A 24,393-nucleotide genomic window follows, 5' to 3' on the forward strand; every position below is an offset into this window, starting at 1 on the left:
CATTACTTCTCAATATGAATAATTCTATCCAGCCAATCTGGCCTCCTCTTTGTCTTGTCTCCAAGCTCACTGCAAGTGCCCCAAACTTCAAATTCCACTTCCTCTACAAAGCATTTTTCTGGCCACCTCAGCATACAAAGATCTCCCTATTCAACTTCTATTGCACTTACCTGTATCACTTGCCTTGAAGTTGAAATTATATATTGTCATCATTAATAAACTATTTCGTGTATGTTTTGTCTACCAATCAATGAATAGCCAAACACTCTGAAACATCTCTTTCTTCAATGGCTCTGTTAAGTATACTAAGGGTAAAACTTAAAGGACATGCCAAAACAACCATCAGCACCAACTTTCTAATTAGTGTGTGTGATTATACTTTAATACTAGTGAAAAGTTATATTTCCTTTCAGTAGATCCATTTTTTGTTTTTTGGGTGAGGCAATGAGGATTAAGTGACTTGCCCAGGGTCACACAGCTAGCGTCATTTCTGAGGCCGGATTTGAACTCAGGGCCAATGCTTTATCCACTGCGCCACTTAGCTGCCCCCAGTAGATCCATTTTTAGACCATCTAATTTGGAAGAATGATAAATAGATCTTGGGAGTAATGGTTTCTCTCCCACTCCTGATTCCTCTTTTCCTTACTTCCTTTCTTTTAATTCACCATTCTAGATCTTTACTAACACTTCTTTTCCTTGACTCATTTCATTCTCTTTCTTCTTCCTTTTCCCCGTAATAGATAAGTTTCTCTTCTCTCTTTGTTCTATTCTTTCCCCAGTGTCACATATTTCACTTGACTTTTGATTTGAGCTTGGTTCCCTTCAACTGGTACTTGGTTGCTTCTCATGTTGGCTAGCCAGTCGTCAGAGGAAGAGACTGTTTTCTCCTTGCTACCTTTCCTCAACCTCCCACCCAAGACCACATAAAGTACTTAGGAAAATTGGAAGGGTAATGGCGTCAAATAACGGCATGAATAATTATAACCAGTTTAAAAATATTTCATGGAAGAATTGAGACTTAAAATTTTGAAAGAAAAAAGACACAGTTTAGTGGATGATGTTAAACCAAGTGGGAGTAAAAACAAGTGAATTAACCAGATTGTAGATAGGGAGTCTTTGGTTAGAAAATAAAGCATTAAGCAAGAAGAACATAACATACAGAGACAAGGAAAGTGAACTTACAGGAGATACTGAACTTGAAAGTTCATGTTTTCATATGGATAATCCCATTTAAGAACATATTTATTATATGCTGCATCAACTTCTACATTTTTTGGACGAGGTGGTATATGTTCAGCTAGAAAGCAAAATAATATTTTAAAAAGTTAAATTTTTGCTCTAGCAAAATGATACATACTGCTAACAACTCTAGTTCTAGTAAGATATACTGCTCAAACATAATTATCAAATGTCATAACCCAACAATATTAAAACACTTTTAAGATGGCATTTTATAGAAGGCTTTCTAAAAGCAAACTATCTTCTTTCAACGGATGAGGAAATGATAAAAAGCAATCTATTTTTATAAGATTATTTCTTTAAGGGAAAAATCTTTGTCTTCTAAAAAAACCCCACCCTTTTCTTGACAAGAAGCAGTGAATTAACTTCAGACAAATCCCAAATACATACCTTTAAAATTATGTAAATACTCTTACAACCTAGTGATCTTGTTTTTTTCTAAAAATACATGCACATCTCCTAGCTGATTTAAACTAATATATCTTTCTTACCTGTAGTATTTATACATAATACTGGACTGTAGGAACCAATTTTTTTCTGCTTACGTAATCTTGCTTGAACTTTTAAACAATAAGTAGTTTCTGGTGAAAGATCATAAATTGTATCTCTGTGATAAACAGTCAGATTGATTTTCTGCAATGAAAGAAATGTATTCTTTTTAAAGTAAAATTCAATTTGGGAATCTAATTTTTCACATGTTCTTCTATTTCTCATTCTTCTAAAAATCAATTGTATCCCCAAATCAAATTTTTAGAAACCCAATTATTACTTACTTCTACACTTGAAGAGTTTTTCCAAATAACTAAATTGTAGGTAAAACTATCAGTAACCCACATGCTGCTGTTTATTGTTCCTGGAGGAGAAATGATTATTTTTATTGCTCTATCTTCAGCTTCTAACTGTACTTCTGGAGGACCAATTTGTGCTGGAAAGGTAAAAACAAAAATTGTTTTTTATGTATACACATATACATAATTACATATAAATCAAATCAATAATTTTATCATCAATGTCAATAATTAATGAAAAAGGTTAGGAAATGGGACCTAGGGTAAGAACAATATTTTAAAGTTGTTTGGGCATTTACACTGCTATATTTTTGGGAAGTACCATCTGGCTCAGGAACCTCAACAGTAGAGAGTATGAAGGGCTTAGACTAAGTTTCCAGACATACTTTGGGCACATTAAAAGTGATTTAGAATTCAGCTCCAGGAATAAACTACTTTCTAACTGAAGCAACAAAAGAGGGATCCTTAGAAGTAAAAATACCAACAACTACAGGTGAAAAGTTCATGTAGTCATCTTTGCACATTGAACATGGCACCTCTAGAATCCCTGGACTGGAGAATCAATGTCAGAACCTCACTTTTAGTAATGGATAAATCGGAAAAAATTTGCATTTAACATTAGGGTAGGGGCGGCTAGGTAGCACAGTGGATAAAGCACCGGCCCTGGATTCAGGAGTACCTGAGTTCAAATCCAGCTTCAGACACTTGACACTTACCAGCTGTGTGACCCTGGGCAAGTCACTTAACCCCCAATGCCCCTCAAGAAAACCAAAAACAAACAAACAAACAAAAACATTAGGGTAGGTAATCTGGGGGTAAAGAGTGGACATCCAGATTCTATGAAAGTCTTGCTCAATATTCTGTCTTAAGAAACATTCATGTGTCATAGCTACAATGAACAAATAGAAAGAAAGAAGGATATAAATAATTATGGGTAAGCTAGTTGTTTTCTAAGAATAAGCTTTCTTCAAGAAAATGACCTTTAAAAAATATATCATGACATTTAATTTAAGACATCTTGATAGTAGTTGAGGTCACCCAAAGAAGTTTCCTTGAGATGCGATTACTCTCCATATAGTTTATGAGACAATAGATTAGTGTTGATAAGCCCTCAGACATTTTTTGAAGGTATGTTCTACTTTATGCCCTAACAGAATGTTATAAATTTTATAGCAGAAGTGTTTTATAAAAGCATTTTCAATTAGGAATTGCTGTGCTACTACCTAGTTTTAGAAACAGACCAATGACCAATTGAATTTCATGTACATATCAATAGCATGACAATACTTTTAATAAAGAACTATACACAATTTAACTTGGAACTGGCTCCTTACCTATTTGATATGGTACAAATGAGGAAACATTATACCATGGTGATGTTTCGTGTCCTTTTTCAGTCCTTATACGCACTCTGATTTTTTCAAATATAGTTATACTGGTTAAAGTAGAGGTGCATTTGGTGCCAGTGACATTCTGACATCCAATCAATTGGATCCAATTGCTCATCTTATCAGGACTTATTTTTTTAAAAAACAAAACAACAAAATAAGTGTTAATTAAGTATATATATTAAAATTAAGAAAGCTCTAATTTAAGTACACTATTACTTTAGTAATAATTTCTATAAATTATTTGTGTTACTATCTGTACACTAAAAATAAAGAGAAGACTACAGGTTGTCATGGACACTTTCTTAAAAATCAATTCAATTACAATTACCCTTTGGAGGATTTACAAGGGGGTCAGGTCTTTGTATCAGACATATCCTGCTCACTACAAAAAATCACTGCCTATAATGGGGGCTTATACACAAAGGGTTTAGAACATAAGCACTAAAATATAATTTGTCAGTATAAATTTTCAGTTAGACTCAGTAAGGCATAATAACAATAATAATAATAATAATAATAATAATATCTAGCATTTATATAGTGCTTTAAGGTTATCTTTGTTCTAATTTTTAAGAAAGCTTGAGTAATTTTTGGGGGGGGGGCGGGGGTTGGGCAATGAGGGTAAAGTGATGCCCAGGGTCACACAGCTAGTAAGTGTCAAGTGTCTGAGGCCGGATTTGAACTCAGGTCCTCCTAAATCTAGGGTCGGTGCTTTATCCACTGAGCCACCTAGCTGCCCCTGCTTGAGTAATTTTAATGAATGGATGGGGGGGACACCTTGTTCTAGGAGATTTTAAGAGCACTTTTTGCTTTCTGAATCAAATGCTATTTTAAAATCAAACAACAGGCACAGTGGGATCTTGTATTCTTTGTATTTTTTTCAGACAATCATATGATGGCAACAATGTGGACTACTGTGTAACTAAGCCTGTGAAAGCCTACCTGTTCCCTATTAATATTCCCATCGAGCATGCCCTTAATTTGTGTACAGATAAATTTCTTTTTTACACAGACTGGACGATGGACATATAGGTTTTAGTTTCTTGGCTGTCTCCAGACCAGATTTGTTCTGAAGGTACTTAAGTCTGAAACAGATTCTCTTTCTGCCTTCATTTTTTTGAGTGCTACTTCTATTTCCTCATGCAGATTAGCAGGTGCCAATGCATTACAGTCCAAATGCAGTCATTCCTTCATAAATAATGATAAAAAAAGATTAAAGAAATGCTGGCAAATCTTTCCCAATTTTTTTAGTCTACTCCCCTGCTCCCAGTGTTAGTAATACCCTAATTTAAATATGTACAGCTGCTCCTTAGCAACTTTTTCCAGGCTTTCTATATCTTGCCTTCTGTTATAGAGTTCTTCAGAACTTGGTTCCTAAAAGAGCTGTAACGGAACATTTTAGAAAAGGGAGAAAAACAATTTTCTGAAAGACATTTTATGTTCTTCGGACATATTCCCTAAACCTTTCTACCTACCTCCTTGTCCTGGAGGCCCCCATTTATGAGGTATCTGTGTAGGACAAAGCTGCTATCACAGACAGAAGATGATTTCTAGATTGTGCACCTGGGTTGACTGGAAAGACACTTTCTATACCCCTGACAGAAACAGGGAAGTTAGAGGAATGTAGAAAGGTTTGGGGGAAAGATAATGAGTTTTATTTCGGACCTTTTAATTTTGATATGTGTAGAACAGAACTTCCAGGTAGAAATTTCTAATAGGTAGCTGGAGTTCAAAAGAGAATTGAGGATAAATTTCCTTAGATCTTTTAATATTTGTATGTCAATGCTGTGTTTGGTTATCTTCTTCCTTATATGACCAAACCACTTGCTTTTCCTGATACATTTCCTGGATGCTATCTGTTACTTCCCTGGGCCTCAGAGTTCTCATCTCTAAAATGAGGGGGATGGGCTAACTGGTCTCTGATGTCTCTTCTATCTTCAGATCTATGAGATCCTATGATTTTTTTTGCTCCTTTCTTTAGGTAGTCAACCTTGACTAAGCAACAACCATTTGAAGCTGAAGGAGCCAGAACAAAATCAAGGAGTAACAGAACAAATCTGTACTAATTAAATCAGCAGATATCTGAACATGTACCCAAGAACTACTGCCCTAATAAAAACTAGTCCTAGGTGTTAGTTAGAATTTTTTTTTAAATAAATGGCTAGAGATAGCATGACTTAAAAAGTATGTCCACCTTCTGCAGGAAGCTTTCCCTCTCTCAGGTTACCTCCCACCTACTCTGTATATATCTGGGATATACCCATTTATTTCTATTTCATTTATTGTCTCCCCTTTTGGAATGTAGGTTCCCTAAGGACAGGACTTGTTTTGGCTTCCTTTGTATTCATAGTACTTAGCACAGTGACTGGCATACAGTAAATGTTTAAAAAATGCTTTTTGACTGATTACATGAGGCCTACCCATGCCAGAGGCTTAGAATACTGATATCTTCACTTTAAACAAATATGATGGGCAATATTTTTAAAAGTTTCTTTTAAAAAAATTGCTCTGTACATAGCAGGTACTCAGCAATGTCTTTTTAAAAAAATTGATTGATTGAATATGAAATGGGGTGGGGGGGGGCGTGAGGCAATGAGGGTTAAGTGACTTCCCCAGGGTCACACAGCTAGTAAGTGTCAAGTGTCAGAGGTTGGATATGAACTCAGGTCTTTCTGAATCCAGGGCAGGTGCTTTATCCACTGCTCCACCTGGCTGCTCCCATGATGACATCTTTAAAATAAAATTGAAGGGTGAGAGGAATGCACTAGAAGAAAGGGAAAGGTGGAGGTGGAATAGGGTAAAGTAGCTCACATAAAAGAAACAAGAAAAAGCTTATGGAGTGGAAGGGAAAATGGGGAAGGAGCGGGGGAGTGAGTGAGCCTTACTCTCATTAGAATTGGCTCAAAGAGGGAATAACATACATACACACTCAAGTGGGTATAGTAATATACCCTGCAGGAAAGTGGGAGGGGACAGGGATAAGGGGGGTCGGGGAGAGGCGAAGGGAGGGAGGGCAGATTGGGAGAAGGGGCAAAAAGAAGCAAAACACTTTTGAGGAGGGATAGGGTGAAAGAAGATAGAAAATAGAGTAAATGTCAAGGGGAGGGAATAGGATGGAGGGTAATACAGTTAGCAACAGTAACTGAGAAAGAAATGATGAGCAGGATGCTATCAGAAGGACTTATAAAAAATGCAATCCATCTATGAGGAAGAACGGATGGTATCTGACTACTGATTGAAGTATAATTTTTTTGTTAGTTCATCTTTCTAAAGTTATTTTGTCTGTTTTCTCTCACAACCTGACTAATGTGGAAATGTTTTGCATGACTGCACATGTATAACTTATATTGAATTGCTTGAGTTCTTAGAGAGGGATGGGGAGGGAAGGAGGAAGAGAATTTGGAACACAAAGTTTTAAAAAATCAATGTGATAATTTGTTTTTACCTGTAACTTGGGGAAAATTCTAAATAAACACTTTATATAAGCAAAAAAATTGCTCTGTAGATTATTCAGATCAATATAGTATATGAGTTTTGAAATCTGAGCCTGTAATCAATATGTTTATTTCAAAAGACCAATTTCATCTATATACCTCCCTGCTATACCCTTATAATAAATGGCAAGTAAGTTCACAATATCAAAATTTTGGATAATCAATTATTCTGAAGGTACTGGATACTCTTTCACCAAACATAAGAAGTACTGTTCAAGAAGACACAAGGGTGGCAAAGCAGTGTGGCATATTTCTGGATGAAAACACAGTAAAATTCAGTAAAATCATAATGAAAAAATATAATCTTAATATTAAGATTCCCACAATGAGAGTGAAAAACAGAACATCAAAGCATTAAATAATACAATAGTGTACATACAGTCAATGGCCAATAATAGGTCAATGAAATAAAAAAAAAAACCCACAGATCCTTAGGTACTTCCTATTTCATTCTTAATAGGGAAATAGAAAGTAACCTTTGCTGTAAATATATACCGTGGCATTCTGAACTTATAGTAGTAAGAAGGTAGAAACAAACTTGATATTCATAATGTGAATATTTAAACTTGGAAATCTTCAGGTGACCATAAATTTTTTTATTATTAAATCTAAATATTTTTAGTCTGAAATGTAGTAACAAGAAATCCCTCTTTCCCACTGTAGCTACTGAATGAACTCATTGCAATATACAGGAAGTGGAACCTGGAGGGTTCTAGACTCTGTTGCTTACTTGTTTGCTTCTATGGGCCCTACAGAGGGTAATCAAGCAAGATTTGAGTGATTAGGTTGGGTTTTCCTCAACTGTTCTTTTCAGTTTCTATTCCTGTGTGGCTTGATGAAAAAGTAATGCAATCACCCAGTAGGGACTTAATCTCCACTTTGGAAGTGTGAACCCATAGGATCCAACACATAATAAAATGTGCTTTTTTAGAATTACTTTGGATTGTACAAAAACATTGAGAGATAAAGAGAGGGCCCTGAGAACATGAAGGCACATGAACAGACAACATCCCCCAAATGACCACATTGCTTTTAGGTTTCTATCCTAAAGATGTTAGGAACTGGAAACAAGGATCCATTTGTACAAAACTATTCAAAATAGTACAATTTGTAATAGGAAAAAGAAGTGGAAATAAACTATGTGCCCAATGATTGTGGAATGGCTAAATAAATTTTTGTACATTGATACAATATGATCATACCATAGAGAATGATGAATATGAAGAAATCAGAGAAGACATAAGAGGTCATACCTAGTAGAGAAAGAAAGCAAAACCAATAGAATACATACACTAACTTCAACTACATAAAAGGATGTCAAATAGCAGTCAAATCCCTGCTAAATACATGCTTGTCTTTCTTTTGAATTGATCACAACCTGGAGCCTCCAGGCTATTATTTTAGGACTACAAGTTGCAGAACAGCTGCACTGGTTGGGGAAATTTACTATCTGGAGCTCCACACACTGAATGAACTCCATCCAATTCCCTCCACCTATATCTGCAAGACCTGCTAAAGGGAATGATTGGTATTTGTTTGTAGACAACTTGGTGCATAACCTAGTTTCTGATAATGGAGCTGGCATATCTAGATTAATTAATGGAGATACTGTTGTGGGTAGGAGATGGGTAGAAAGGCTAGAGGCCCTGCCTAAATTTAATTCAAGTTTTATTCCTTTATGCCTAACTCCAAAATATTATTTTCCTAGGACCTTGTTTTGAACAAGGTCATACGCAGGCCAGAGATCGTGATATATTTGTAAAAGAATTTTTTTTTTTTTAGTGAGGCAATTAGGGTTAAGTGACTTGCCCAGGGTCACACAGCTAGTAAGTGTTAAGTGTCTGAGGCCGGATTTGAACTCAGGTAGTCCTGACTCCAGGGCCGGTGCTCTACCCACTGCGCCACCTAGCTGCCCCGTAAAAGAAAATTTTAATTACAGAATGGGGAAAATATTCTAGTGATAAAACTGAAATATAACATGTTAACTTAGCTCATGTAAAACATTAGATAATTCTAGCACATCAGTAAATAAAACACACACATACTTTTGGTAATATGCCGAAAAGGTAACGTTGCTGTTAGGTTCGTCATCCCAATTCCATTTCAGGATAAAATTATGATCTACAATCTCAACGTTCACATTTTGAGGAGACTTTAAGTTCTTTTCACCTATAAAGGTAAGAAAAAGAAAGAAGATAATTATTTTTTTTTGTTTTGTTTTGGTTTTTTGTGAGGCAATTGGGGTTAAGTGACTTGCCCAGGGTCACACAGCCAGTAAGTGTTAAGTGTCTGAGGCCAGATTTGAACTCAGGTACTCCTGACTCCAGGGCCGGTGCTCTATCCACTGCGCCATCTAGCTGCCCCAAGAAGATAATTATTTACATTGTCCAAAGAAACAAAAATTAAAATTTGCTAATATCCAAATCTCTTTCCCCATAGTAATAAAATATATTTATACACATATACATATCCCTGCAATTCCTTCAGTTCCTAAGCTACAGTCATATTTGGGAAGCAATAAAGAACATTAGCTTTCAGTCCAGGAAAGTGTCTTCCAATAGAATCTCAACTAGAGAGCCCTTTAAAAAAAAATCTTGTTTTGAATGTATTTGTTTATCTGTTACATTAATTTCCTCCGGCCACTGAGCCATCACTTGTGGCAAAGATTTTAAAAAGAGAAAAAGGAACAGTTCAGTAAAGGAATACTACATCAACTGTCTAGCATTATGTGCAATATTGAACACCCACAGTCCTTACTCTTCAAAGAAAGGAGAGAACATTTTATGAATTCTCCTCTAATGTAAGCTTGGTCACTAAAATTCCACAGCATTCAGGTGGTGTGCCTTCTTTCATCTATAGGTTCAGGTGACTTGCTTTGAGCCACGATGCAGATATAGCTTTTACTACAGTGAAGATGTATTAGCAGTCTGGCACCAGCTGTCTGGAGCAAGCACAATGTTGGGGCTCAAGCAACTTTAAATATTATGTTGTGTCTGATAAAATCTGGGAAATCATAGTCATTGATCCTTAAATGTCACAATTTTTAAAGTCAGTTAGCTAGCATAGCAACCAAGTTTTGTATTCTGTATATATTATATGTGTGTATGTTTCCCCTGACAGAATGTCATCTCCTTGAGGGATTTGTTCCATTTTTGTTTTTGTAACCCCAGTGCTCAGTAAAGTATTTGTCACACAGATGCTTAATGAACACTGACTGATCTTGTAGCTAATTACATAGTGGACCCTCAGTGAATATTGACTATCACTGGGCATATTTGAACATATGTATCTAATTTACAAACCAGGTTAGGAAATAATTTTTAAAAGGTAACAAAAAAACCTCTTCTGAAATGAGAAATAATAAATTATATGGCGTTCTCAGGAAGTCCTTAGTGCCCTTAGGCACTTATTACTAATTAGAATCAGACCATAACCTCCTGTTATTCCATCTCTCCCAAGAACTTACCCCTAATTCTTCAGAGGTTCTTGACCAGGAAATCCAATCTCTCTATCCCTCAGTACTCTCCCAGGCTATCACCCCTGCCCTCCCTTTACAATTTTGATGCTATAGCTAACAAGTTCAACTCTAAACTGTCCTTTCCCCTCAAATTTCTCATCCTTCACCCCTATCAATGTTCATACCTTGTGAAACCCTACCATGATCCTCTGCTCATAGTCTGCTGTTGAATGTAGCTGAAGGAAATCAACAAACTGAGCTAACCAGGTTCACTACAAATACTATCTAATCTCAACTGAGCCCTCCCCTCATTGAGACAATCCTTTTCATTTCTCCTTAATTATTTTCCCATCCTATTATCCACAAAAGCTATTCCAGACTTCTTCTCAAGCCTCCCTCCCACACTATCCATCCCCCTCTCTTTCAGCTGAAAGCATCTCATACTCTACTAAGACAATAAATACCATTCCTTTTGAGCTTTCCTTTTCTATATCTCAAAATGTTCCTCAACATCATACTCCATTCTCTTCTCCTTTATTCCTGTCTCTGATGAAGAGATGGCCTCTTCACCAATGCCAGCTTTTCTATAAGCACACTTGACCCCATCTCTTCCAGTATTACTCTACCCTTAAAATAGCTCCTCTCCCTGACTTTTATCTCCAATTTTTCCATATGTATTGTTTTTTTTTTTAAGTGAGGCAATTGGGGTTAAGTGACTTGCCCAGGGTCACACAGCTAGTGTTAAGTGTCTGAGGCCGGATTTGAACTCAGGTACTCCTGACTCTAGGGCCGGTGCTCTATCCACTGCACCACCTAGCTGCCCCCATATGTATTGGTTTTACAGTCTGCTTTTAAACAAGGTCAAGCTTCTTTCATTTATTTATTCATCCATCCATCCATCCATCCATTTATTTGTTTATCTATCTATCTATCCATCTATCCATCCATTTATTTATTTGCAGGGCAAAGAGGGTTAAGTGACTTGCCCAGGGTCACATAGCTAGTAAGTGTTAAGTGTCTGAGGTCAAATTTGAACTCAGGTCCTCCTGAATCCAGAGCTGGTGCTTTATCCACTGTGCTACCTAGCTGATCCCAAGTTTCTTTCATTTTAAAACAACCACCACCACCACCACCACCACCACCCAACAAACAAATCCTAAACCCTTCACTAGACACTTTCATCACTTTAAGCTATCACCTTTTATCTCTCTTCCATTTCATGGCCAAAATCCTAGAAAAAACTATCTGTACTAGTGGCTTCTACTTCTGACCACAGCACTTCCCTGCTCTAAAAACCACTTGTGGCTATTATTATTATTATTATTTTTTAAATGTCTGCATTAGTCATGTCGTGAAAGAAAAATCAGAACAAAAGGGAAAAACCTCAAAAAAGAAAAAAACAAAAACAAAAGTTGCATGGTTCAATCTGCATTCAGAATCCACAGTTCTTTTTTTCTGGATGTGGAGAACATTTTCCATCATGAGTTCTTTGGAATTGTCTTGAATCATTACATTGCTGAAAAGAACTAAGTCTGAAAAGAACTAAGTCTATCACAGCTGATCATCACACAATGTCACTGTTACTGTTGTACAATGTTTTCCTGGTTCTGCTCACTGCACTTAGCATTAGTCTACCTAAGTCTTTTCAGGTTTTTTTGAAATCTGCCTGCTCATCATTTCTTACAGCACAATAGTATTTCATTACATTCATATACCACAACTTGTTCAGCCATTCCCCAACTTATGGGTATTCCCTTTATTTCCAATTCTTTGTGTGACTATTATCTTTGGAACAAAATACAAACTTCTGAGCTTGGCCCTTTACAGATCACCATAGTCTGACTTCAAACACATAATTATTTCATTTACTCCCTTTCTTTCATTTCATATTACTCCTCTTCTCTATGTTCTAGACAAGTTGGATCATTCTTCAAATTTGACATTCCCTCTCCTGCCTTTATACATTTGTATAAGATGCAAGTTATCCTACCAAATTGGCTTACTCACTGTTCTTAGTACATATATGACATTTTATTTCTTATCTGTCTCTGGGTCTTTGCACCGTCCTCCATACTTGAAATATAATATTTCAAAGACAACTCTGAAGAAGTCCTTGCTTCCTTTGAAGTTCAGGTCAAATACCACCTATTATAGGAATTCTATATTTATCCCACCCAATTACTGCAGAAATTACTCTGCAGATATTCTGAGTTTAATTTTTTACATACATGTTGATTTCCCCCAATAGAATATAAGTTCTTTGAGGATAAATTCTATTTAATTTTTTTCTTTGCTTCTCTAGTGCCTTAGTTAGGCACAGTGCCTGGAATATAGTAGATGTTTTAACAAATTCTTATTAAAATATAGAAAAAAACCAAAATTAACCCTCAAATGCTCAAAGACAGATTATCTAATTGATACCACTGACTACTTGGACTCAGAAGGGTCAGAATTTGAATCCTCCTCAGACACTCCCCAGCTGTACAACACTGGGCAAACCACTTAACCTCTGTGCCTTAGTTTTCTCATCTTTCAAATGGGGATAATAATAGCACCTACCTCACAGGGTTGTTGTGAGGAACAAATGAGTTAATATATGAGTTAACATAACCTTACACTGATAACTTTAAAGTGCTATATAAATGCTGTTAGTATTTTTATTACATTCTCAAGTCATATTTAACCTTCAGTCCAACAAGAGCTAGCAGGGAAGGGATCTAGGCAAAAGTCTGTACCATCCTTCACACAGATCTGGCTCAATCACCAAGAAAACTTAACTTTCTCTGGTCTTGTTTCCCTTCTTTAGGTGTGGGACATATAGATAACACATTTATAATAGTAATGATGATGAATCCATCAATAATTCTTTCATGGTAGGGATATTAGCCCTTCTCTTATGAGCTATTGTTTGATTTTTGCCCTGATTTGCCTTAATGGACATTAGTATCAATAAAAAATCATAACTTGTATGTTCTAAGAGATATCAGAAATAAATGTCATTGGGTCATTGATATTGTTAGAATCCCTTTCAATACAACTTTATCCCCCTATACAACTTAAAATGATTTGAGTAAACAACAACAAAAAAACCCCTTGCTTATTGAAAGCTTTTTAACTTGAAAATAGCTTGATTTTGGGGGGCAGCTAGGTGGTGCAGCACATAAAACACCGGCCCAGGATTCAGGAGGACTACCTGTGTGACCCTGGGCAAGTCACTTAACCCCTCATTCCCCCCCCATGTGACCTTGCTAACCTGAGAGGGAGGAGGGGATCTGAGACCTTTTAAAATTAATCATCTAATCTGTCACTTTTAAAGTTCTAAAAATATTTGATGTTAAAGATTGACTCTCCAGATAGTCATAATTATTATAGATACTGTGAGAAATGGGTTAAGTGCTCTATCCACTGTGCCACCTAGTTGCCCCAAAAGTCCAGTTCTGGCAACATACTGCCCTAGCTGTCTGAAAATAAGGAAAAGTATGGAAAGCATCATCAAAACCAGGTTGGTTACTTGATGGTAAGTCCTTTGGTCGCACGAAACAAAAGAAAGACAGAAAACTCCAGCTAGGGAGCTGGAGTTTCAGAATAAGGGACTAAGACTTGCAGTTTTTAGACTTGCTCTAGACATTAACAGTCAGTACTATCAATTTAATTTGTCCAATAACCAATGTGTTTCTCTACCATTGTGCCATCTAGCTGCCCCCATATGTACTATGTTTAATTTTTTTTTTTTTTGCGGGGCAATGGGGGTTAAGTGACTTGCCCAGGGTCACACAGCTAGTAAGTGTCAAGTGTCTGAGGCCGGATTTGAACTCAGGTACTCCTGAATCCAGGGCCGATGCTTTAACCACTGCGCCATCTAGCTGCCCCCGTTTTAAAAATTTTAAGTTAAATTGTGTTTTTTAAAAAATGGATTGCAATTACTATGTTTTATAAATTAAATTGCTATTTTAAAAATATATTAATTGCTATTATACCAGTTTTGGCAGTAAGCATTTATTATTTTTTGTTTTTGTTTTTGTTTTTTTTTTTTAGTGAGGCAATTGGGGTTAAGTGACTTGCCCAGGGTCACACAGCTAGTAAGTGTTAAGTGTCTGAGGCCGGATTTGAACTCAGGTACTCCTGAATCCAGGGCCGGTGCTCTATCCACTGCGCCATCTAGCTGCCCCAGCATTTATTATTAATTAATATTATATATACCATTAAAGATTAACCTCATGTTTCCCTAATTTCTCATGGTCTCAGGCCTTCAGACCTACAAAGTCCTAAGAGGAAGAAGGTGTGAGGCCCTAGTATGGCCAAGGGTTTTATCCTTTTTTGATAGAGGCAGGTCATTATACATTGATCAAAGCTAATTGGTTAGCATCATTCAATTCCATTGATTGACATGATTTGAGGGTGGTCTAAATTAAAAGGAACTCTCCAGATGAAATCAGGGAAAGAAAGTAAAAGACCTCTTGCAGAAGAGCAAAGGGAAGTCCAGTATCTAGGTGTGGTTTGATCCCATCAGTTCACTGAGCTAGACAAAAGAATCAATTTCCATTTCTTTTGTTCCCTTGGGCCTCTCCCAGACAAGATCTGCTGAAGTTCTTCAAAGGACTGGATTTTCTGTAGGTGGCAAGAACCAAAACTGCTCTCTGGGTCCCCTTAAGAAATCCATTATTACTTTTTTTTTTTTGGTGAGGCAATTGAGGTTAAGTGACTTGCCCAGGGTCACATAGCTAGTAAGTGGTGTGTCTGAGGCCGAATTTGAACTCAGGTCCTCCTGAATCCAGGGCTATCTACTGCACCACCTAGCTGCCCTAATAATTACTTTTTCATAGTACCAAGCACTGTGCTATGCATAGGGAATACAAATACGAGCAAAAAGAAAGACAGGTGCCCTGGTGTTTACTGGAGCTGAAAAGGGGGGCAGGGGGAATAGTGGAGGTGGGACGAAGGGAACAATATTTTGAAATAGGAAAGCCAGTAAGCTATGGAAGATGAAGGCATAAAACAGAGGCAGCAGGAGTAATTCACCAATTAGAGAAGGAGGTGGGCCTTATGAGCCTATTGAGAAGGATGCAAGCATGGTAAGGTTATGTTATAGGGAAAACAGTGTCATGGGGTGCAGAGCACCCCAGAAATTCTCTGGGGCACATCAAGGAATCTTCTCCTTGAGAAACTAAACCAGAGGACAGATAACGCCTAGAGGAACCAAATCGGACTGAGCTAGCTTGGGATTCCTACCCTTCATTCTGGTCTCCCTTACCCTGGGGAGATAAATTTGGGTGTGGCTTCAGCCTTTGTGTTCTGAAGAGGGATCTGTAGCTACCCCTCACCCAATTCCTTTAGTCACTACCAGTGGGGGATGGTCCTCCACTCCTCACCCAATTCCCCCAGCTACCACCAGTGGGGGATGGTCCTCTCTCACTAAAGGAACTTTTCACGGGCAGATGGGCCACCCCCATCAGTCCCCTATAAAAGTACCTTCCAGTCTCCTGTTCGAGGAGATTTGGTACCTCTGAGCCATGTGCTTTATGCCAAATCTCCCCATGAAAAGTCCAAGGATTTCTTTCATGGTTTCCCTCCCCCCACCCTTCCCTTCCCTTGTTCCTCAATAAACTATCACTTTATTCTAACTAAGTTTTGTGTGCAAGAGGGTGTAATTCTTTAAAGAGGAATTCCCAAGAACCCCAACCCCAAACCGTACCCCATTTTCCCACCATATCATCAGGGTAGGGGGTTTGGGATAGGAGTTTGGGGTTCAGGGTTCTTAGGAATTCCTCTTTAAAGAATTACATCGGGGCAGCCAGGTGGCACAGTGGATAGAGCACCGGCCCTGGATTCAGGAGTACCTGAGTTCAAATCCGACCTCAGACACTTAACACTTACTAGCTGTGTGACCCTGGGCAAGTCACTTAACCCTAAATGCCTCACTAAAAAAAAAAAAAAAAGAATTATATCCTCTTGTACACAAAATAGAATAAGATAAGAGTTCATTTAGGGGCTGGGGAAGGGAAACCAAGAGAGAAATCCTTAGAGTTCTTCTCATGGGAAGAAGGCATGGCACAGAGCATGGCTCTGAGATACCAATCTCCTCGAGGAGGAGACAGGCAGATACTTTTATAGAGGTCCAATGGTGGTCCAATAAGGTGATCATCTGACTGTGGAAAGTTCCCCTATTGAGGGAGGACCATCCCCCGCTGGTGGGGGCGGGGGGAGTTGGGTGAGGGGTGGCTGAGGATCTCTCAAGCCATTTCTCTCCTCCTCCTGGCACAAAGGCAGCAGACACACCCAAATTTATCTTCCCAGAGATGAGGGAGACTGGAATGAAGGGTGGGGGTCCCAGAGCTAGTTCAGTCCAATCTGGTTCCACTTATCTCTAGGTATGTCTGTCCTTTGGTTTAATTTCTCAAGGAGAAGGTTCTTTGATATACCCCAGAGAACTTCTGGGGTGCTAGGCCCTATAACAAATGTTTCAGGGTGAGGAAGCCCCAGCAACTGAGGGAAGTTCCACAATAACGCCTATTTATAAGAAGCTTATCTTATAATAGGATAGACAAGTATATATATAAATATACGCAGCATAAAGTTAAATACATGGTAGTTTGGAGGGAGGACACTAGCATTTGGGAGAACCAGAAAAGACCAATACAGAATATGGTGCATGACCTGTGACTTAAAAAAAAAAAAGAGGGGGCAGGTAGGTGGTACAGTGGATAAAGCACTGGTACTGGATTCAGGAGGACCTGAGTTCAAATCTGGCCTCAGACACTTCACACTTAGTAGCTGTGTGACCCTGGACAAGTCACTTAACCCTTATTGCCCCACCACACCCCACCACACCCCAAAAAAGAGAGAGGGATTGGGTTCTAGGTCATAGCACCAAGAAGAGGGAGGACTAGATATTTTCTGCCATTCTCATGATCTCTCACCACCCCACCTCCTCCCTCCCCCCCACAAGGGAAGTTATGCACAAGAGAAAAAAAAATTTTTTTTCATCTGTCTCCAACTGGCATCTGGTAATAAAACACTGGATCTCAGAGAGTTGAGGGCTGGGTATATAGATCTAGAAATCCTCTATATAAAGATGATAATTGGGAGTTGATGAGATCACAAAGCAAGAGAGAATTGAGAGAAAAGAGAAGGCCCAGGATAGAGCCTTGAATGACACTCAGAGTTGGTATGCATTAACCAGGAATGGAAACTGATAAAGAATAATAATGCAGGTATGAGGAGATCCAAGAGAAAAGCAGTCTCTCAAAAAACCTAGAGCCATTGATGTGGGATGGAATTAGGGTCAAATTGATCCTGAGTTGTCCCAAAAGAATTAAAAGACTCAGTGACTCAGTTTCCCATGTTTTACTGCAATACTGTGAGTGAACACAGGTAGAGAACTAGAAAAGTAGAAAGGTACCTCTCAAATAGGGAAAGAAAAGATAGTTATTTTTATAGTATGAATAAATTGATTACCAGTCTCATTATAATAATATCCACCTTAGGGAGGTACAGGGGAAGGTTTATCCTAATTTGGAATTCCTGGGGTCCTAAACCCAATCCTGAGGTGGGTACCTTTTTCCCTTTTTCCCTGGAGGTGTGTTTTTGGGGTTTACATGTCATAAGGCGAAGCTGGGGACAAATTTGGCCTTTTCTGCACACGTCACTTTTGGATTCCCATGTCTGGTTTCAAAATGTTTACATTTATCAGTAGAATTTCTATGCCTGTCAATGTATCATTGTTATAGTTAAGGTGCTGATTAACGTGGATAGTGAGAACCTAGGTCCTGACTTGTATTAATGAATACTCGTCTTAAATTATCCATTAACTGGGGTCTGAATCCCTTTTAGAGCTCAGATCTAAATTAAGGCTTGGGTCTTAGGTTTTTCTTTTAACCCCTTTTTTACCTCCTACATCACTATCAGAAAGTGGGAAAGATGGTTAACAATGTCAAATGCTGCAGAGAGGTCAAGAAGAAGGAGAATCGAGAAAAGACTTAATAGAGCATTTGGTGAGACGTCTGTCACGTGACTAATAAGATGGAGGACTAGACACTTTGTATGATACTTCTGATCTCCAAAATAGGAATTATGCACAAGAAATAAAGCAAAGGCAGCTATCTCCATGCTCTAAGGTGTCAAAATACAGTGCCCATATGCTGCATGTGGCCCACAACACTCCTGAATGCAGCTGAGACCAGATTAAAATGTAATTGAGAAATACTTAACAAATAAAAATACAATAAAACATAGATAATATTACATTTTAAAATGAAGTCAATATGTGGCCTGAAGGGATCCTTATGTAAGGGTTAGTGGTCCCCATTTCTATTTGACTTTGACAGTACTGCTCTAAAACACCAAGGGAATGAAGAGGAAAACCCAATGAAATGAAAGCAGAGAAGGCTAATTTCTAAACTCTAAATTCCTAATTTGTACAGCACCCACTTCCTTACAGGCTTTGGCACAGCTGCCCAAACCAAACCTAGGCATTCAATAGAGCTCAACTCTGTTTCACCTTTTCCCTGTACCTTGGGAAAGTCAAAAAGCATAAAAGGCATAAGATTGCTCTGGCTAGGCAAACTGCATGGCAATGCTGTTTTGGGTTTTTATTTTGCAGGGCAATGAGGTTAAGTGACTTGCCCAGGGTCACACAGCTAGTGTCAAGTGTCTGAGGCCACATTTGAATTCAGGTCCTCCTGACTCCAAGGCCCATGCTTTATCCACTGTGCCACCTAGCTGCCACCTAGCATTTTTTTTTTTTTGGTGGGGAAATGAGGGTTAAATGACTTGTCCAGGGGCACATAGCTAGTAAGTGTCAAGTGTCTGAGGTCAAATTTGAATTCAAGTCCTCCTGACTCCAGGGCTGGTGCTTTATCCACTGAGCCACCTAGCTGCCCCAATGCTCTGTGATACAAGAGAGCTCAGCCAGAGAACTGAGGAACAAAGGTAATTGGGACAAGATGGAAGCATGTATGGCGCTCCACTAAGTCTGAGGGAAAGGGCCCAATATCCATCTGGAGTCAATTCTGTCCTCTAGAAGTCACTGGGGGCTGAGTCCAAGACAGTGAACCATGAGTATCCCAGTGAGTGAAATATGAATATCCCAGCATGGCATATATCTGGAGGAAGAAACCCCAGTTAAAGACCTTGAGCACAAGCAGATAAAACCAAAAGGTAAGATATTAATAACATAAGGGTATATGGCCTCTGGATCAGCTAAACATGTTCATAAATAAGTATTACAAGAAAAATGAAAATGAATCAACACCTAACGAGACGGAGGGTGCTGTGAATTGCCAGAAAGAATAGAACCACTGCATGATATTCCCAAATAATTTTATTTTTTTTAAAAATTTATTTATTTTTTAGGTGAGGCAATTGGGGTTAAGTGACTTGCCCAGGGTCACACAGCTAGTAAGTATTAAGTATTTGAGGCTGGATTTGAACTCAGGTCCTCCTGACTCCAGGGTTGGTGCTCTATCCACTATGCCATCTAGCTGTTCCCCCCCCCAAATAATTTTTAAAAGAATTAAGAATTGTGAAAGGAGAATTTATACCTTGGCATATCAGAAATAACTGGAAGAAGAACTTAAATCAACGGGGCCAATCTCATACACAAAAAAAGAGAACAATTGGACTGCAAATACACATAACTAAATGATAATCTGGAAGAAAAAGAAATGAAAAAAGTAATAACATTAAATATTTTTATATTCAATTTTATTTTATTTTCAGTTCCATATCCTCTTATTTCTTTCCCCTATTTATTTTTTTATTATTGAATAGAATTTTATTTTCCAAAATATATGTAAAAACAAATTTTAACATCAATTTTTTAAAAATCTGTGTTCCAACTTATCTTCCTCCTCCATTCCCACACCCACTAGAACTCAAGCATTTCAAAATAAGTTATACATGAGTAGTCATGGAAAACATTCCCACATTAGCTAGGCTGTGAGAGAAAACAGTCAAAAAAACCCCCCAAAACTTCAGATTGAGGAATTGTCAAAGTGGAAAAAAAAATTTTTTTTAAATGTGCTTCCATCTGTTTTCAGATACTATCAGTTCTTTCTCTGTAGATGGGTTGCCATTTTTATAAGTCCTTCAGGGTTATATTGGATCATTGCCTTGCTGAAAATAACCACATGCTTCCCAGCAGATCATCTTACACTAATGCTGTTATTTTGTATACAGTACATTTCACTCTGCTTCAGTTCATGTAGGTCTCTCCAGGTTTTTCTGATAGTATCCTGTTCATCATAACCTGAATAAAGTACCCTAAACTTGACAAAGAATTTTCTTCATATTAGCTCAGCAAAGTAGGTACCATACGTTTTGCCATTATAATCAATCATCATAACTATTTCCCTCCATCCTATTCCCTTCCCATGATACTTACTCTATTTTCTATTTTCTTTTAACCTATTCTTCCTCAAAAATGTTTTACTTCTGACTGTCCCCTCCCCTACTCTGCACTCCCTTTTTTTCACCCTTCCTTCCTTATCCTCTTCCCCTCATACTTTCCTGTAGGGTTAAATAGATTACTCCTCCCAACTGGGTGTGAATGTTATTCCCTCCATGAGCCCACTCTGATAAGTTTAAAGGTCTTTGAGCTAATTCTGTGTTCTAAATTTTCTTCGTCCCTCCCTCCTCAACCCTCCCTATGAAATCAAACAATCCAATATGTCATACTTGGGAAGTTATGCAGAACATCTTTACCTTCCTCAAAAGTGTTTTGCTTTTTACTGCTCTCTCCCCCAATCTGCCCTTCCCTCCTTCCCCTCTCCCCCCCCCCCTTATCTCCCTCCCCTCCCTCAGGGCTAAAATATATTACTATACCTACTTGTGTTTGTATGTTAGCCCTTCTTTGAGCCAATTCTGATGATATTAAGATTCACTCACTCCCCAATTCCTTCCCCGTCTTCCCCCCCATCCATAAACTTTTTTCTTGTTTCCTTCATGTGAACAACCTCTCCCCATCCGCCTCCCCCAGTCTATTTCTCCTACACCTCAACCCTATTTTAAAGATGTCATCATAGGTTAGTTAGGTGGCACAGTGGACAATGCACCAGCCCTGGACCCAGGAGGCCCCAAGCCCAAATCTGGCCCCAGACATAAGACACCCCACCCTGTCTGTCCCACAAAGAACAAAACATAAATGCTTTACAGATATTATCCCTTCGTATTCAGTTCAGACCTGGATTCTCTGTGAATTCCTTACTGAGATAGTTCTTATGAGTTTGAAGTATTATCTTCCCATGCAGGAATATAAACAGTTTGATCTTTTAATGTCCCTCATGAAGTCTTTTTCCTGTTTACCTTTTTATGCTTCTCCAGGGTCTTGTATTTGAAAGTCAAATTTTCTATTCAGTTCAGGTCTTTTCATAACAAATGCTTGAAAGTCCTCTTTCTCATTGAAAATCCATTTTTCCCTCTGAAAGATGATGCTCAGTTTCCTGGGTACGTGATTTTTGGCTGTAGTCCCAGTTCCTTTACCCTCTGGAATATCATATTCCATGCCCTTTGGTCCTTTAATGTAGAAGCTGCTAGATCTTGCTTTATTCTTACTGGAGCTCCACAGTATTTGAATTCCTTTTTTCTAGCTGCTTGCAATATTTTCTCCTTGACCTGGGAGTTCTGGAATTTGGCTATAATATTCCTGGAGGTTTTCCTTTTGGGATCTCTTTTAGGAGGTGATCGGTGGATTCTTTCAATTTCTATTTTAGCTTCTGCTTTCTAGAATATCAGGGCAATTTTCCCTCACAATCTCTTGGAGGATGGTGTCTAAGCTCTTGTTTTGGTCATGGTTTTCAGGCAGTCCAATGATTTTCAAATTCTCTCTCCGAGGTTTATTTTCTAGGTCAGCTGTTTTTCCAAGGAGATATTTCACATTGCCCTCTATTTTTTCATTCAATTGGATTTGCTTTACTGTGTCTTGGTTTGTCATAAGGTCACTAGCTTCCATTTGTTCAATCCTAATTTTTAGGCAATTATTTTCATTAGACAGTTTTTTAATCTCCTTTTCCATTTGTTTGTTCAAACTGTTAACTTTTTTCTCATGACTCTCCTGCATTGCTCTCATTTCTCTTTCCATTCCTTCCTCTCTTTCTCTACATCTTCATTCTATCTCTCCTACTTTCTCTTCAAAGTCCCTTTTGAGAGCTTCCACGGCCTGAGACCAGTTCATATTTTTCTTGGGAGCTTTGACCCTGTTATTATCTTCTTCTGAGGTTGTATTGTAGTTTACCTTTCCCCCAAAGAAGTTTTCGATGGTCTTCTGCTTTCTCTGTCTACTCATCCTGGCTTACTATTTCTTGGCTTTTTACTCCTTCTTAAAGTGTAGCACTGCTTCCAGGACACACTGTTCATGCTACAGTGTGGCCCAGGGGGTGATTGGGCTTCTTCTCAGCCTGCCTGGCTTGTGAGTAATCACAGCCACTTTCTCTTTGACCCAGAAACAGAAATCTGATTGAACTCTAATTCTCTATGGTCAGAAGCTTGGTGTGCTTTTGCCCCTCCCCCACTGGGACACCACTACTCAATTCAGCCCACTAGTTTAGATCCAGGGCGCTTTGCCCCAACTCCAGTAGATACTGCCTCCACTTCATCCTGGTCTACCGCCGAACCCCCTCACCAGTCCATGATCGGAGCTTCAGAAGCTGCTGGTGCTAAAGACTCTGACTGGCGCAGGAAGCACTGTCCCTGGCTGGGTCCGGACTAAGTGCTGAGCTGTTCAGCCTGATCAGTAGGTGATTGGAATTGCCCTCTTTTGCGGAGAAATAGTCTCACTCTGTTCTTATGTGCATTAGGCTGTTCTGGGTTTTGGGTTTTTTTTACCACATTATTTGGGCATGAGTGGATAGGTTTATCTTGTTAAAGGCTAAAATTCTAGCTAAACTGTCTAAAATATCTAATGAGTGGTCACCAATAAATTATAAGCTTCCGCAAGAGTTAGGCTTTTAAGCATTTATTAAAGAGAATAAGAATTTGGTAAAGAGAGAGAGAAAGGCCTACATTCATCTATCTATTAAAGGGAGAGCCCATTTCTAGCTCCGCTCTCCGCCCAGAGTCCACACGAAAAGAGCCAGTCAGAGTGCCAGCCTCCCCCTTCTTCCTCCCACAAGCAAATGTCACTTCCTGACGCCAAAGAAAAGACTCATGGTCTTGCCCTCAGAGACCTTCACTTCATGGCAGAGCTTTTCTACAGTAAGTCTTCAGCAGGTGGCGTCATTCCAGTCGTTACAATCTGGAGCTTGTGGGAGTCACAGCCTCTCCCCTACTTATTGAGAAGGCAACCCCCCAAAAAAACCAACCAACCCATTACACATATGAAATCAAGCAAAAGAAACTTCTGCATTAACTACATTTTTTTTAAAGCAAGAAAAAGAAAGATAAAAAAAAAATATGCTTCAATCTGTCCTCTGAGTCCATCAGTTTTCCTGGAGAAAGATAGTATTTTCAACATGAAATTGTGAAATTTTTCATCTATGAAATTGTGGTGGGTTATTGTATTGCTCAGTTATTAAATCTTTCACATTTGATTATCTTTACTGTGTAAATTGTTATAGTGTAAATACTGTATAAATGCTGTTACTGTATACACTGTTCACCTGGTTCTGTTCACTTCACTTAGCATCAGTTTATATAAGTCTCCCCAGGTTTTTCTGAAACCATTCCTTTCATCATTTCTTACAGCACAATAGTATTCCATCATATTCATATACTATGACTTGTTCACCCATTTCCCAATTGATGGGGACTTTCTTATTTCTTTGCTATCACAAAAAAAGAGCTGCTATAAATATTTTTGCAATATGGGCTCACTTTATTTCTAGTGGGGCAAGCTGCAGGAGCAGATGAGAAAGAAGTTCTTTCTTAGCAGTTTTGTCTTGCAGGCCCTGGCTGTTTCCCATTGAAGCTACGGACCCCAGGTGGTGAGTTAACATATGAGCCCTGCTCTTTTGAATTAGCTGAACTGGAAGCAAGTTTGGGGATTGTATAGACTTAGGTTAGAGTTAGGGGGGATTATCCGTATTTCTTTT

At 38.4% G+C, this 24,393-nt stretch overlaps 1 protein-coding gene across 2 annotated transcripts in view; it reads right to left on the minus strand.

The window, feature by feature from the left end:
* Nucleotides 1–24,393, minus strand: part of IFNAR1 (interferon alpha and beta receptor subunit 1) — a 57,862-nt gene that overhangs the window by 20,163 nt on the left and 13,306 nt on the right. For both annotated transcript variants that reach the window (XM_043997702.1, XM_043997703.1), the window contains exons 2-6: nt 8,958–9,081; nt 3,362–3,543; nt 2,013–2,164; nt 1,731–1,872; nt 1,183–1,297 (exon numbers count right to left, since the gene is read on the minus strand). In XM_043997702.1, coding sequence (XP_043853637.1) covers nt 1,183–1,297; nt 1,731–1,872; nt 2,013–2,164; nt 3,362–3,543; nt 8,958–9,081 — 715 coding nt within the window. The remainder of the gene's footprint in view (nt 1–1,182; nt 1,298–1,730; nt 1,873–2,012; nt 2,165–3,361; nt 3,544–8,957; nt 9,082–24,393) is intronic.

Source organism: Dromiciops gliroides, chromosome 3 (genome assembly GCF_019393635.1).
Source record: "Dromiciops gliroides isolate mDroGli1 chromosome 3, mDroGli1.pri, whole genome shotgun sequence".
NCBI classification, from domain to species: Eukaryota; Metazoa; Chordata; class Mammalia; order Microbiotheria; family Microbiotheriidae; genus Dromiciops; species Dromiciops gliroides.